Here is a 14,709-nt window from a genome sequence, read left to right as displayed (position 1 = left end):
GCCCTAAGAACCCAGAATTCCATGGCACCAGGTGCCCTCTGACCACCAACCCTAAAAGTAACAAGTGCTGAATGTTCAAAGAGTACGGACATTGCATGTCTTTGAATTAAAATCATGTAATTTGTATTGCGAGTTGCTGGGAGGGATGTGTTCTCTCTGAGTTGCATTCTCTCTGGTCTGAGCATTCAGGGACTTGCCTTCAGGTGTCAAACCAATCCGGAGAGATCAAAAGGGAGCTTCCTGGGCTGGAACCAATGGTTTGGTTTGAGTTAACCCCAGTCCCAGACAGTTGAATACACAGACCCCGTCAGTTAATGAGTTACAGGCAAACACAAGGATAATAAAATTACATCAAAAAGATTTTGGCTAGGATAACTGAGTTCTATCAGGCTATGGGCAGGAATGCACATCACTTTTTTCACTGCCACGTTGTCAAACTACAAGACAACTGCAGAGAGGTGTCAGTAAACAGGCTCTGCAGAGTTGTTTGAATTATAATTTTCAGTATGGAACATTATGAAAGTAGGGTCTGATTAGCAGAACTCTCTTTCAGAGACAGAGTTACCTGCCTCACTTTATATTAAAGATTGACAAAGCTTACACCCTCACAGATGGCATTCTATCACAGAATCAGCATAGAGAGACAGTAGAGGCACTACTGAACAAGAGAGTGCCAAGGTAGAATCGGAGCTGGGTGTGCCAAAGAAGAGCAAACACTAGGCACGTAACAGACTGGAAATGCAGGCAAGGTGGGACTAGAGAAGGGCTTGAGGGGGAAGAAATGCAAGGCAGACCACTTGATAAAGGTTTTTCACAAGAAGGCATTTTATTAACTTTTGAGGGTGTGATAAAGAATAAGTTACTTGCCTGTAACTCTGGTTCTCCATCATTGGTATCTTTCATAGATTCAAATGCTATGAATATTCCCTGTCGTCAGGCTGGGAATCCTTGGTAAAATAGAGCAGTTTACAGTTTTTAAACTGAAAAGTTTAGTCACTTTTGTGCTCTATTACAGTCGTTTTGGGTCATACTGCCCACAGCCAATAGAAAAATCGCCCTTAACCCCTCCCCTGTCTTCCATCTTCAGATTTGGCAAGCGCATGTGAGTGGCAGTAACAGCCAAAAGATAAGCCATGCGGGATAGGTGAGAGGGTTGCATGGGAATCTATGAAAGACACCAATGCTGGAGAATTGGAGTTCAAGGTAAGAAACACATTCCTTCTCCAGCATTGGATCCTTCATAGATTCACATGCTGTGAATAGATTACAAAGCAGTATTAATAAACAATGCATATGGGCAGAGGCAAGCTCCCGGCACAATTTACCACTGTAGACTTACTAACCTCATACAAAGAGGTTCCTCAGAACCGACTGGCCAACTCTAGATTCCTCTGCCGAATATCTGTCGACACAGTAGAACTTGCTGAATGCATGCACCGATCTCCAGGTAGCTGCACAACAGATGTTAGGCAATGGTATCCCAGAGAGGAAAGCAGTGGTAGCAGCCACCGCTCTGGTGGAGTGAGCCCGAGGCCTGCCCAGGAGGGGCCTGCCCAACTGTTGATGGCAGAAGGAAATGCGGGCCGCAATTCACCTCGAAATAGAAGTCTTCGACAAAGCCTTGCCTGGTCCAGTGGGGCTAAAAGACAATTGGTCCACTAGACGGAATCACTTAGTACGAGCCACGTAGTATGTCAGGGCGTGCACCATATCCAAGTCTCAGCTGGAGACGTCGGCATGCTGAAAAACACGGTAAAACCACTGGTTGATTCATATGGAAGGAGGATGACACCTTGGGCATAAACGTTGGGTTAGTACGAAGGACAGCCTTCTCCTTGTGAAATGTCATAAGGCGGTTGCAAGAAAATGCCTGGATCTCACCTTTCCGCTGGCCGATGTTATGGCCGCCAAGAAGGCAGTCTTACAGGAAAGATGCTTGATGGATGCCTTGTGCAGAGGCTCAAAGGGCGGCTTCCTGAACTTTGATAGCAGCACATTCAGTACCCACGCTGGAGCTGGGCGACGGACAGGTGGAAAAGACTTGAACAGCCCATGCAAGAACTCCTTCACTAGTCTTTGGGACCACAGGAATGGTACTCCTGCGGAACAGGTGTATCTGGAAATTGCAGCCAAGTGCACCTTCATTGAAGAATGCGTCAAGCGTGCCTGAGCCAAGGATAACAAATAAGGCAAAAAGTCTTGTGGCCGGGCGGCATGAGGACACAACTGCTGGCTCCTGCACAACACCTGGAAGCATTTCCATTTGCTTTTCTAACACTTTAAAGAGGACAACACTCTAGCCCGGGCCAGGACCCCTTGGCAGTTCTGTGGAAGGGACAAGGATCCCAACTGTAAGAACACAAGAGCCAGGCCGGCAGACTGAGTTAGGCCGGGGCGTGGTGTAGCACAACCCCTTGGTTCTTGGACACCAATATAGTCTGAACGTGTGGATGACCCACAGAACCAGCGGGATCAGAGATAAATGCATAAAGGAACTCCCCCCCCATGAGAATGCAAAGGTGTCCCCAAGCTCTCTGGGTGGGGGAAGTGACTGGCAAAACTCTTGCACCGGCTGTTGTCATAGGTAGCAAAAAGGTTGATCTCTGGCATGCCCAAAGTCTGGAATAACAGGTGAAGTTTATCCTTGTGTAGCTCCCGCTCGTGGCACGTACGCAACCCCCTGCTGAGGGAGTCTGCTAGGGTATTCTGACTCCTTGGTAGGTGGAGGGGGATCAGAAACATTAAGTGCTGCAATGCCCAGTGCGAGGGCCGAGCTTTCTTGGACAGTGCAGGGACCTGATCCCCCCCTTGTTTGCTGACATAAAACATTGCTGTTGTATTTTCGACCAGACTATTACATCCAGCTTCCTCAGACAAAGGGAGTGCAGTGTTTAAGAATGAGCTGAAGGAAGGTTTTTTGAGGATATTGATGAGCTAGTTATCTACTGAGCAGAGAGCTGGGAGGAGAGTGTTGGAGGAAGAAGTTACACCGGAAGAGAAATGTTACAAGCTGAGGAAGAGCTACTGAGGAGGTTGGATGAGTATTAATCTGGCAAAAGAGTTATTGAGTAGGTCAGAAGGGGAGAGTAATATGGAGAAGAGGTGTCGATGACGTAGAAGTAGAGAACCATTAACATCTGGGGAGGAGGACAGAGGGAACTTAGAGTGTGAGATGGAATTGATAAGCTGTGGTCTGCACATACGTAAAGAGGCTGATGGGATGATCCAGACCAAACATGGCATACCACCACATTAAATCCTGTATGTAGCTTTCTGAATGGCTGCAGGTCAAGTAGTGTATTGAATCTAGATGGCCTGCTGAGGGATAAACACCACACAGTGCTGGGGAATTAACATTTGGCAGCTGCTCTCAACGCAATATAGCCACATGACTGGCACTGCTCTAGCCCGGCCAATACCACATGACTTCGCCCCCACTGTCCATCTCTGGCTTGAGTGGAGCCTGGCATCTGCTCTAGAGTCCATGTCTACCAATCTACCTGATGCCACTGTTGAGGGCAGCAATGTCATAAAATGAGTGGGGCATGGGGAGGGCAATGAAGCTGCATTCCTGAACAGCCTTATCTCCAGCTACCATGCTTTCCCAATGTCAAAGCCAGCAAAGTCAGGATCAGCTGGTGAGGCATGAGGAAATTCAAGGATACAACATTCATCCTCCTTGCACACCTTGGCCCTTCCTGCTTCAGCCATCCAGATGTCAAAATCAGGGACGTTAGTGAAGGGGGTGGGTAGAGGAAGCTCAGGAGCAGCCCTGAGACTCACAGTATTGGGGGGATAAATACAAAAGCACTTCTCCGTCTCTGACACAGGCTGACTCCCTCTGTATATGGCTGAGGAGTCTGCCTGTACGTGCCAGAAAAGGGCAATGCTTCATTCTCCTCAAATGACCACTTCTGTCTTTTACACGCTGAGCATTTGATGGCAATCCCTGGCAATGATGTCCTTACCAAGGTATTTGATGGCAGATTCTGGCATAAGAGCTGAAAATGATTAATGCCTGCCAATTGCCAATGCAAATGCCTTAAAAAACCCTAAAACTACTGTCTTTGAAAATGCACAATCAATGTTTAGTTTGTGCGTGCTGACACCGATTAAACATTTACATAACTAAACAAAAATAAATGCCCACGCCAAGTGGAACATGACATGACAGTGAGAGCAATTTGCTATTGCAGTGCGCAAGATTCCATTGTGAAATGTATCATAAGAGGGGCAACAAAAAAAAAAGAGGAATAAAATTGAACACAATAAAAGTACATTGCACCTCAGTACAGTTCAGGTAATCAGGCCTGTGAGGTGGTTACAAAAGCTGCTCTGTATAAAGATTTTGAATCCTTGGCCTCGGTGTAGTGAAGGTACAAAGTTATAAATCTTTAAAAGGATGCATGATTTCATGACCTGGCTGCCTATTTGCATGGGAGTGTAGGTTGGCTGCCAGGTCCTGAAGATCCCGCCCATTAAAACAAGCATTTCCTTCTTTGAGTTCAGAGTCTCAGAGGATGACAGTGGTGAGAGGGCACTGGTAGTACTGTGTGCTCTTGTATCCCTGGCCGTGGCCTGATGCCGAAAACGAGATCCATTGACTAAAAAAAAGCTCCTACCTGCTGCCGTACATGAGCTGTGAGCCTGAGCCGATCTGCACAAGTGGCTGGGTGGAATGTAGAATGTGGAAGGTAGGAGGAAGGTTGGGGAAAGAATGGAAAGAGGAAAAGGAAGAGAAGCGGGGGGTAAGACGGTTGGGTATTCGACGATAGACAATAAAGGAAGAAGGAGCCAGATTGATGTCGGAGTCATTATTACTGGTGTGTCAGTAATGCTTGATTGGAACATAACAATTGGCGAAGAGGGGGAGACCGCATATAAGAAAAGTAAAAAGCAGCATACAGCCTGTGGAGGTGGCGGATTTAAAAAAAAAAAGTTTTGGGAACCTTTGGAAAAGGAGTGATTGACCTAAGGAGCAGGTCGGAATTGACATTTACAGAAAGCACATATGGGGAGCGAAAGAGAAACTCCCGAAACTAAAGCCTGCCGGGAGAAACAGGAACAGGACATGAGCGGATGATCACGCCAGGACAAACACAACAAGGGTAACACAAAAACTGCGACCCGCCAAATACAGAAGGAGGCAGCAATTGGACTAATGGTAAGACGTGCTATGCTTTATAGTAAAACAGCCAAACATACAAATATTTATTGACAATATCATAAAATTATGCCACGACATGCATGAAAATATTGAATGAAATTAGCAATAAGCTGCTGTACAAGAACGCATCTTTGAAATATTTGAAAGCCATACGCTGCTTACCTGCCCACAGCGCGTGAAAGCACAGATGTGCATTGACGTCAAAACGAAGCGCGTAGCTCCAACCCATGTTAGAGAAAAGGACCTAGGAACGTAAGAAAACGAGCGGCCATATTGGATTTGACAACAGCAACACTAAGGTTGTCATAACAACGACACAAAGGAACAACTTCGGCTGTTAGAACACTGAATTCTCACAACGCAAAGAAACATTGCAGCTGCTGCAACTGGTGATCCATAAAACGATCAAACCTCAATGCATTATTAGAGTGCGAAGTAAGCGAAAGCAATCAATTAATTGAAGTTTACATTTACTAACGGTGCATTTGAAAAAAACAAAAGAGATAATAATAAATGAAAACATATGCAGCAGAGAAATAATCAAACCACACAGAATAAGAAATCAATAAATTAATAAAATGCTGCAGCAGAAACGAACATCTCCAAAACAACATCACATGCTACATTTAAATAGCAAAATAAACGTAAGCCCAAGAAGCAAAGAAAGGATAGACAGACATGTCTTCTGGCAACGCAAGTGGGGATACAACAGCATCACAAAATATGCTTGGGACACCTAGAAATCCAGTTAATCACCTACGCCGTCCAAATCCTTAAAGTCTTGACAAGATGATCAAGGACAGCGCTGGCAAGAATGGTTAGATGAGTTTGAGGAATTTTTGAGAGCAGTGGGAAATCAAGATGCTCCAAAAAAAATTTACATATTCATAAATTTGGTGGGGAAAGAGATGAAGTGTCATAAAGACCATACCAACTCAAGAAAAGACAACATACCAACTTTTAATTACCACCATCAATGGCCGTTTAGTAGTTCCTCCTAACAGACTATGAACGCTACATATTCAATCAATGTATGCAAGCTCGACATGAAACTATTGCACAATTTGTGTCACGACTGCAAAGTACAGCAACATACTGTAAATTTGCAGGGTTTCATGACGATGAAGGGATAAGATTGAGAGCAATTGAACAATGCATATCATCACAATTTAGAAAACATCTTCTAAAGAAACCTCTTCCTCTAAAAGATGTGCTAGAATTAGCAAGTGTATGAGAGAGTTGACACGCAAGCGGCCAACATTGAAATTTAAAAAAAAAGAGACACAATTGCTGCTTTGGGACGAAACATGCAAGGAATATCGGAATATCACGATATGCAAGCATGACATCTCACCAAGATTCATGGAATAACAGTCGTAGGAACATGCCAGAAAGACAGTGCCATCGGTGTGGATTTGAATTTCCACATAGAGGCCAATGCCCAGCCCGGGGTCAAATGTGCTTGAGATGTGGACAAGAAAATCATTCTCAAACTATGTGTAGAGAAAGAAACCCTTTGTTACCAGCGTACAGGCCTAATATGCAGACGGTGCCAAATATGAGATATGAGATGCATAAAATTCCACCAGGAGAGAGACAGCATACGACCAAATTTTAATAGGACTGCAGCAACATATCCAACACAGCCAGGATTCATTAGGGAAATGGAAAACATGCAGATAGAAACAACCGAACGTTTCTCTCAAGAATGTGATCAAAACGTTCAGTCATATCAGAGGGAGAGTCTAGATCAAGGAAGGGAGACACTGTTAGGAGATCCTTATGAAAATCCACCAATTGAAGAGGAACACTCGAACATAGATCAGTACCATGAATATGATAGATACAGCAAGGACTATGTTAGACTCATGTATGATACATAGAATGATAATGTTGCTCTAAAGGTAACAGTACATATAGGAGGGTGTGACATACCATTTCTTATTGACACAGCAGCCACTGTGAATGTGATAAATGAAGAGAGACTTATGAGAGCATAGCAAGCATATACCCATTGCAATCATCGCAAGCCCAAATTTTCCAATGGGGTGCAGCTCAACCCTTGGCGTCCAAAGGACAATTGTGGTGTGATTTGGTGCACAAAGGACAGTGTGTTTCTGTCAGCATACATGTCATAAGCAGCCCAGCAGTGGGAAGATGTCTCCTCATCTGCAAGACGGCTTCTGAACTACAACTGATGTCCACTATGACCAGTCTCAGATAATACAAGCATTTCCCCCACAAACTCATGACTTGCAGAACTTGTCAAAGAGGGAATTAGATATTGATGTGCTAAAGGACACCTTCCCAAAACCGTTCCAAGGTGTCAGCAAGTTGAAAAATAATGTTATACATCTGCATGTTGAACCTACCATTCGTTCTGTCCCGCAGCACCCACGACGGATAGGATATCACCTTCAGGCCAGAGTGTCACATGAGTAACAACAACTGCTTGAAAATTATATTATCGAAAGAGTTGATGCTCCCACCCCAAGGGTATCTCCTTTGGTGGTGCTACCCAAGGCAGATGGGCGCCTTCAACCTTGTGTGGACATGAGAATTCCCTAAACAGCGATACAAAGAAAAAGACATCCTAGACCTAACATAGAGGATATGATAATCAGGTTAAATCAAGCTACCAGGTTCTCAAAACTGGATTTAAATCTAGGATACCATTAACTGGTAATTGACCCGAGTCTAGGCCCATCACTACATTCATTACTCATGAGGGTCTCTTTCGATACAAACATCTACATTTTGGCAGATCTTCTGCAGCTGAAATCTTTCAGGAAACCATAAGAAGACTTATTGCACCTGGTGTGAACGCCTTTAACTATAGTGATGACATTTTGATATTTGGTGTTACACAGGATCAACATGATGAGGCACTGAAACAGGTTTGTACTATTCTGCAAGACAATGGTTTAACTCTGAATGGCCCAAAGTGTAATGTCAATAAATCCAGCCTATGTTTCTTTGGTCACATATTCTCTGACAAGGGAATCAAAGCGGATGCAGATAAAATTAAAGCTATCATGGGTCTTAAGGCCCCACAAGATGTGATGGAGCTACATTCATTTTTAGGGATCACATGTTATTGTGCCCGTTATCTTCCGAATTATGCAATGATGACTGATCCACTCAGACAACTCCTCAAGAAGGATGCAATGTTTGCATGGGATGAAACCTGTGAAGCTGCTTTTGATGCAATTAAGAGTGAACTAACCAGCAATCGACAACTTGCGTACCTTAAACCCGAGTGGGATACTAAGATTACAGTGGATGCCAGTCCGGTTGTTTTGGGTGCTATCCTGGCTCAAACAGATCCAAAAGGGAGACAGTCTGACAGACACATCGTGGCATATGCTAGCAGGGCCTTGAACACCATTGAGCCGGCATATTCGCAGGTGGAGCGGGAAAGCCTTGCTGCAGTCTGGGCATGTGAGAAGTTCCATAACTTCGACAGGCAGGACATTTGTCCTTATCACAGATCAAGCACTTCTATCACTCTTTGGAAATCCTTAAGTTAAGATGCCTTCACGCATAGAACGGTGGGCTATTTGCATGCAGGAGTAAGGCTACACAATATTACATAAACTCAGGAATCCTGCAGATTATCTCTCTCGGCATCCTGATGGGACACCTGAGCCTGAGATGCAAATGGTGGCGGAAGCATACGTTGCATACTTGTCTCTTAATGCTCTCCCTCCGGCTATCACAAAGGAGTTGTTTGCAGAAAAGAGTAAGGCTGATCCCACAACTCAGGCAGTCATTCAGAAAACCAAGACTAACAAGTGGAGATGCCTAGACACACAACGATTTGAAAATGGAGAGGTGGATAAGAGGGATTTACAGAGATTGGCAAGAACACATAGTGAGTTGACTGCAACTGATCAAGGGATATTGCTTTGGGGGAGTTCATTAGTGGCCCCGAAAAGTCTGAGGAAGGCCCTGTGATCATAGCGCATAAGGGGCATCGAGGAGTTGCAAACACAAAGAAGATTCTAAGGAATCAGGTGTAGTTTCCTCACATGGATATGATTGTGGAAGATGCTATAAAACACTTTGTGGCCTGTCAAGTGACTGATTCAAGTAAAAACCTGTGTCCGCTTCAAATAGTGCCAATGCCTGATGGACCCTGGCAGAGAGTCGCAATTGACTTCTATGGGCCATCCATCATGTAGTAACTGTGTTAGATGAGTTATTTAGTGAATGGGGTGTTCCTAATACAGTTCAGACAGACAATGGCCCACCTTTCCAGGGACAAGAATTCAAAAGGTTTGCTGCACACTTGGGTTTCAGGCATCAAAAGATTATACCCTTGTGCCCTCAGGCCAACGGCATGGTTGAGCAGTTCATGGCCACAATAAAGCAAACTCAGCAGAAGGCTGCTACAGATCTTATGTCCATGCCACAAGCAATTTCGCAGATGTTAAGGAGTTATGGGAATATGCCACATGAAGCGACTGGGTGCACCCCTGTCAAATTGATGAAACAATATAAACCTAGAACTCTGCTTCCGCAACATGAGGACTATACCCCTGTGGAAGATGAAGAGATCAGGAAAAGAGAAAATGATAAAAGGAAAACAGCTAATGAATGGACAGATCATAAGAGAAGAGCTGAAGATCGTCAAATATCAGTGGGTGAAACTGTTCTGGTTCAGCAGAGACAACGAAGGAAAGTGGATCCAAGATACAGACCAGTGCCGCTAGTAGTTAAGGCAGTCAAAGGGCCTATGGTTACAGCGGTAGGAGATGGTGTTGAAATAACCAGGAATGCATCTTTTATTCGCAGAATGTTTCAGGATGACTCAGATGGAGAATTACAAGACATGGATGAAGATGAGGAACTAAATACTGAGTTGCCTGAAAGCTTTGGACAGTGTCCGCCTCTCTTACAAGATCCTGAGGTCCAAGAGACATCTGTAACTGGTCAGCCCCAGAGAATTGTCCACAAGCCCTCATGCTTGATTGAACAGATGTAGTTTGGGGACTTGATGAGTTTATGTGTTATGAACCTAGATGATAAGTAAGGGGGGGAGGTTTTGTGGCTTGGTGGAATGTGGAATGCGGAAGGTAGGAGGAAGCTTGGGGAAAGAATGGAAGGAGGAAAAGGAAGAGAAGCAGGGGGGAAGACGGTTGGGTATTCAAGGATAGACAATAAAAGGAAGAAGGATCCAGACTGATATCTGAGTCATTATTACAGTAATGCTTGATTGTAACATAACAGTGCGCCCTGCAAGGTTAGGCTCAGACAGGTCAACAGCGCAATGCCGACCCAAAAATGCAAAATGGTAGTGTGGGCCAGTTTTATCGGTCGAAGGGCCTTTTTTTGGCCAAAGTGAGCCAGTTTGATGAGTTACTTCACTATGCGGCTAGTATTTTTGACCAGTGTTGCTTAATAAATATTCTTTAAAAAAGCACAATTTGCATCACATTTTATCAAAAAATCTCTCCCTTGGGTACTATTCAACCAGTCTATCACAAAAGGAATGAATTGCCATTTGCATCTGTGCAACATTTTTTAATTTGTGCCTAAGACAATTTTATGCCCCCAGTCCGTCCCTGCCCCAAGGTCCCAGTTTCTGGAAGTATCAGAATGCATGAGTTGCATATTATATACAAATTGCAAAAGTGTTCAATGCTATTGACTATGACCTGAGGACTCCTGGCCACATTACATGCATTGTTATGGCTGCTAAAATTGGAGCAAACGCGCATATCAGCATTTTAGACCATTGTATAATATGAAATCCATAGGATGTAAAGATGTTTGCATTAGGACAAACTGGGAGCTCCTGGGGGGATTCTCATTGGTCTCTGCATGCCCGAAAGAAAATGGAACAAGTAGAGTGTGCTTCACATTCAGATGGTAACATTTCACAAAATATTTTTGACTAAGCCAGGAAATTTAGCAAACAAGCATATTTATTTATTTATTTGCACATTTATAAAGCGCGCCAAGCCCTCAGGCATGTAGGTGCTTGAACTTATGAAAATGGTTACATTGGCTCAGGGAACTGAGATACATTGCTTAAGAAGTTGGTTATATTGCAGTCTTAGTCAAAAGGTTACTCAGGCACAGGTTTCTGAGCATTAATACTTAAGAAATTGGTTGCATTATGTGCTTAGTCAGGAGCAGGAATACTAAGTTTACATCAGTGTTTCCACAATACCATCTTTGCATACATAGGTTCAGTAGTAGTGATGAGCGAATGACAGTACATTGTGTTCGTTTAGCTGTTACATGTTCCCAGAGAGTAATGGTTAGGAGGCGGTTTGGCTAAAGAGACATGTTTTGAGGCTTCTACGGAAAGACCAGAGAGAGAGGGGTCTACTCTTAGCTCTGGGGGCATGGCATTCCAATATTTGGCTGCGATGACCGGGAAGCTGTAACCTCCTGCATTTTGTCATTTCAATCTCTGGATGGCTAAGTGACCTGCGTGTGAGGAGCATGTAAGTCTTGTGGATTGGACTTTGGAGATTTGTTTTCTCAGATATAACGGAGCAGTGTTAGATATGTATTTATATGCTAGGGATAGTATTTTAAAATTGATTCGGTCCTGTACTTGTAGCCAGTGGATGTTTCTCCGAGATATGGTATTTTTTCGGGGTATTGAGAGCAGCTCTGATTGCGCTTTTCTGTACTATCTGAAGTTTGTTTATGTTTTTGGATGTGGTTCCTGCAAAGAGGGAATTGCAATAATCAATCCTGGAAAGAATTAGAGCTCTGGCAAGAGTGATGCAATTGTCTGTGGTTAGGAAAGGTCTGCAGCAGGTAACGACTTTGGCAGTATAGGCTGATGCCGAAGTGATAGTGTTCGGTTGTCTGGTTAGGGAAAGCGATGAATCTAGGTACACACCTAAGGTTTTGACTTCTTTGGCAACAGTAATGTCATTGCCATCAATGTCAAATGATTTGTAGGCTGGTGGCCGGTTCTTCAGCTTGGCTTTCAATAATGAGGAGCTCTGTCTTATCGTCATTCAGGCAGATTTCATGTTGCACCATCCAGGCCTGGATGGTTAGGTAGATAGTGTTCAAACACCTGGTGTCTAGGTCATGATTTCCGGTGATTGGCAGCAATATTTGTGTGTCATCCGCATAGTTTGTGTAGGTGACACCCAGTTTATCGAGGCGATCGAAGGGAGGCTTAGTAAATATATTGTACAAGGTAGGGGATACACAGGAGCCATGTGGGACTCCACAAGTGACAGGGTCGGGAGGTGCGGAGGCCGTGGTAGAGAAGACTCACCTGGTCCGATTGGATAGGAATTAATCTATCCAGTTTATGGCATTCTTAGAGAAGTAGGAAGCCTGAGCTAGATGGTGACACAGGATGTTGTGGTTTACCAAGCCAAATGCTGCCTACAAGTCCAGGAGGAGGAGGAGGAGGATGGCTAAGTCACCTCTGTCTCTGATTTGATTCATTTGGATTTTTAAGTCCAATAGTGCCGTTTCAGGTCCGTGGCCAGGATTGTACTCTGTATTTTATTTACTTTGCTACTACTGCAATATGGAACACATCACTCAACACTGAATGTTTCAAATGTGGAAGATGGGATTGTGTTCGAAGCTAAATCTGTTTGCTGGACTTTCTATTAGGCTAAGCAGCAAGACACCAGCTTGCTTCTTTTTAGCCATTACAAACATCTTCTGTTAACATGAAATGAGTCTAAACTCATTTACGCCAGTCCAGATTCAATACTATACATCAAACCTTTGGTGCGCTTCAGCCGTACCACTGCACTGGCACTGCACACTTTGGAGCCATCAAACTATCAGATGTGTATCCTTACTTCTGGCACATTACCTGATCTTCTTTCTCAAGCAGCATTCGGTAGCCTTCCTGTTGCTCGGTTTCTGAACCCCCATGCAAACGGTCTGCCTGTTGGAGAACGAGCACTCGTTCAGCTTTCTGGTCTGATGCCAGGGTCTGTGCTGCTCTCTTTTCATCTTCAGACTCCTGCTCTGTGTCTGTGTAGGCAGTCAAGTAGCTGCAAAAGGAGAGATTCGGGTTAGAAGATCAGAACATGGATGGGAAAGGGGTGCTCCGTATCATGTTTTTATAAACAGCACAGAGAAAAAACGTTCTCTGGTAGTTTTGGAAAATCCAATTTAGTGTCTCTCTAGAGCAGGCCCATCTGGTTCTTGCTATTGTCATGAACCCTAACTTTTACGTCAAAGTAATCATTCTTTTTTTCAACGTACATGAATTAACATTTATTTTCTATTTTGTAGAGTAGTCAATTTTAGAAACTTTTAGCCACCAAGGGCAGAAAGAAAGATGATTTTATTATAGTAAAAGAACGCCATTTTTTTACAATGTGAATAATTGCAGTACTGAAAAGGCTTTGGGTTCCAGTCAGTCCTTCACAAGGTAAAGGGATTCTCCCTTACCTTTTCCACAAGTGAAACCTCCATTGCATACGTTCTTCATGCACATTGTGATGAATTACCATCTGGCAAAAGTGTAAAAGCTGTGGCTTTTTAAAAATGTGTATTCATTTATAAAATGATGCAGATAATTCCATCTCAGAAAGGTTAATCTGCTAGTCAGATTCCCCTTCTGTAAACTCCATGCTAAAATCATAGTGTACATCTGTGCCTTGCTGGATTAGTGGCCTGATTGACACAGGGCAGGTTCTGGCGACACCAGTGTCTGACAGCTGCAAGTGACAGCCAAGTCTCTGCAGTACAGTGGATGTATTAAAGATATGCACCCCTGTTCCAAGAACTAGATAACTATAAGAATGCTATCCTGGTGGTACATTAAACTGTAAATATAAGCTATACTTGAGTTTGGGGTATGGTGGCTAGCATCTCTCATAATTATCCAAGGCACACCAATGTGATATCACACGTGTCAGCCCCATAAGCCCTGCTCTACTGTACAAGGGCTATGTGTATTCCCTCAACCAGGCTGTCTTCGCTGCTCCCAGCAAGACTGTAGTCACTCTTTGTTCCTTTGTGAGGGCAGGTAACACCCTCCCCAGAGAGATCACCACTCCACAGCAAGCTACAAAACCAAAAGTCTCTTCTGCCACATTAAGTTGAACTCACTTTGATGCCAGTAAAGACAATTCCATATTGAATTACAAAAATATGTATTTGTTCTTTTTCCATGATTAATAAGTCAAAAGACAAACATCATATAATATCAAATGTGACCAACATATCTAAATACAGTGTTTTAGAATTTAATTTCATCATTCCAAAATACATACTCTCTCAATCGCACTCATACAGTCAATCAGCCTCATAAACAATCAAAGCACAGTGGCTCGCATGCCAAGGAAAAAGTGTACACAGCTGTCTGTATAAAAATAAAGGGAAAACGGTACAAGCATAAATCATTCCAGGAAAAAAATAAAAGCAAGGATAGTGCAAGCAAATGATTATGGAGTACTGCAATCCAATGACAGTATTTAATTTGTCATAGAAAAGTGCAACGAAATGCCTTGTAAATTTCTGAAGCCTGCTATCAGATTGAAGCTGCATCGTAATGGCCAGAAATTAATGATGTATCAGTTTCCACTTAA

At 43.6% G+C, this 14,709-nt stretch overlaps 1 protein-coding gene across 3 annotated transcripts in view; it reads right to left on the bottom strand.

The window, feature by feature from the left end:
- RMDN2 (regulator of microtubule dynamics 2) overlaps positions 1-14,709 on the bottom strand; it is a 1,053,472-nt gene that overhangs the window by 670,337 nt on the left and 368,426 nt on the right. For all 3 annotated transcript variants that reach the window (XM_069607937.1, XM_069607939.1, XM_069607938.1), the window contains exon 4: positions 12,981-13,164. In XM_069607937.1, the coding sequence (XP_069464038.1) occupies positions 12,981-13,164 (184 nt within the window). The remainder of the gene's footprint in view (positions 1-12,980; positions 13,165-14,709) is intronic.

This window comes from Ambystoma mexicanum, chromosome 4q (assembly GCF_040938575.1).
Source record: "Ambystoma mexicanum isolate Mex_15411 chromosome 4q, UKY_AmexF1_1, whole genome shotgun sequence".
In the NCBI taxonomy this organism is placed as follows: Eukaryota; Metazoa; Chordata; class Amphibia; order Caudata; family Ambystomatidae; genus Ambystoma; species Ambystoma mexicanum.
This window is presented reverse-complemented; position numbering and strand designations above follow the sequence as displayed.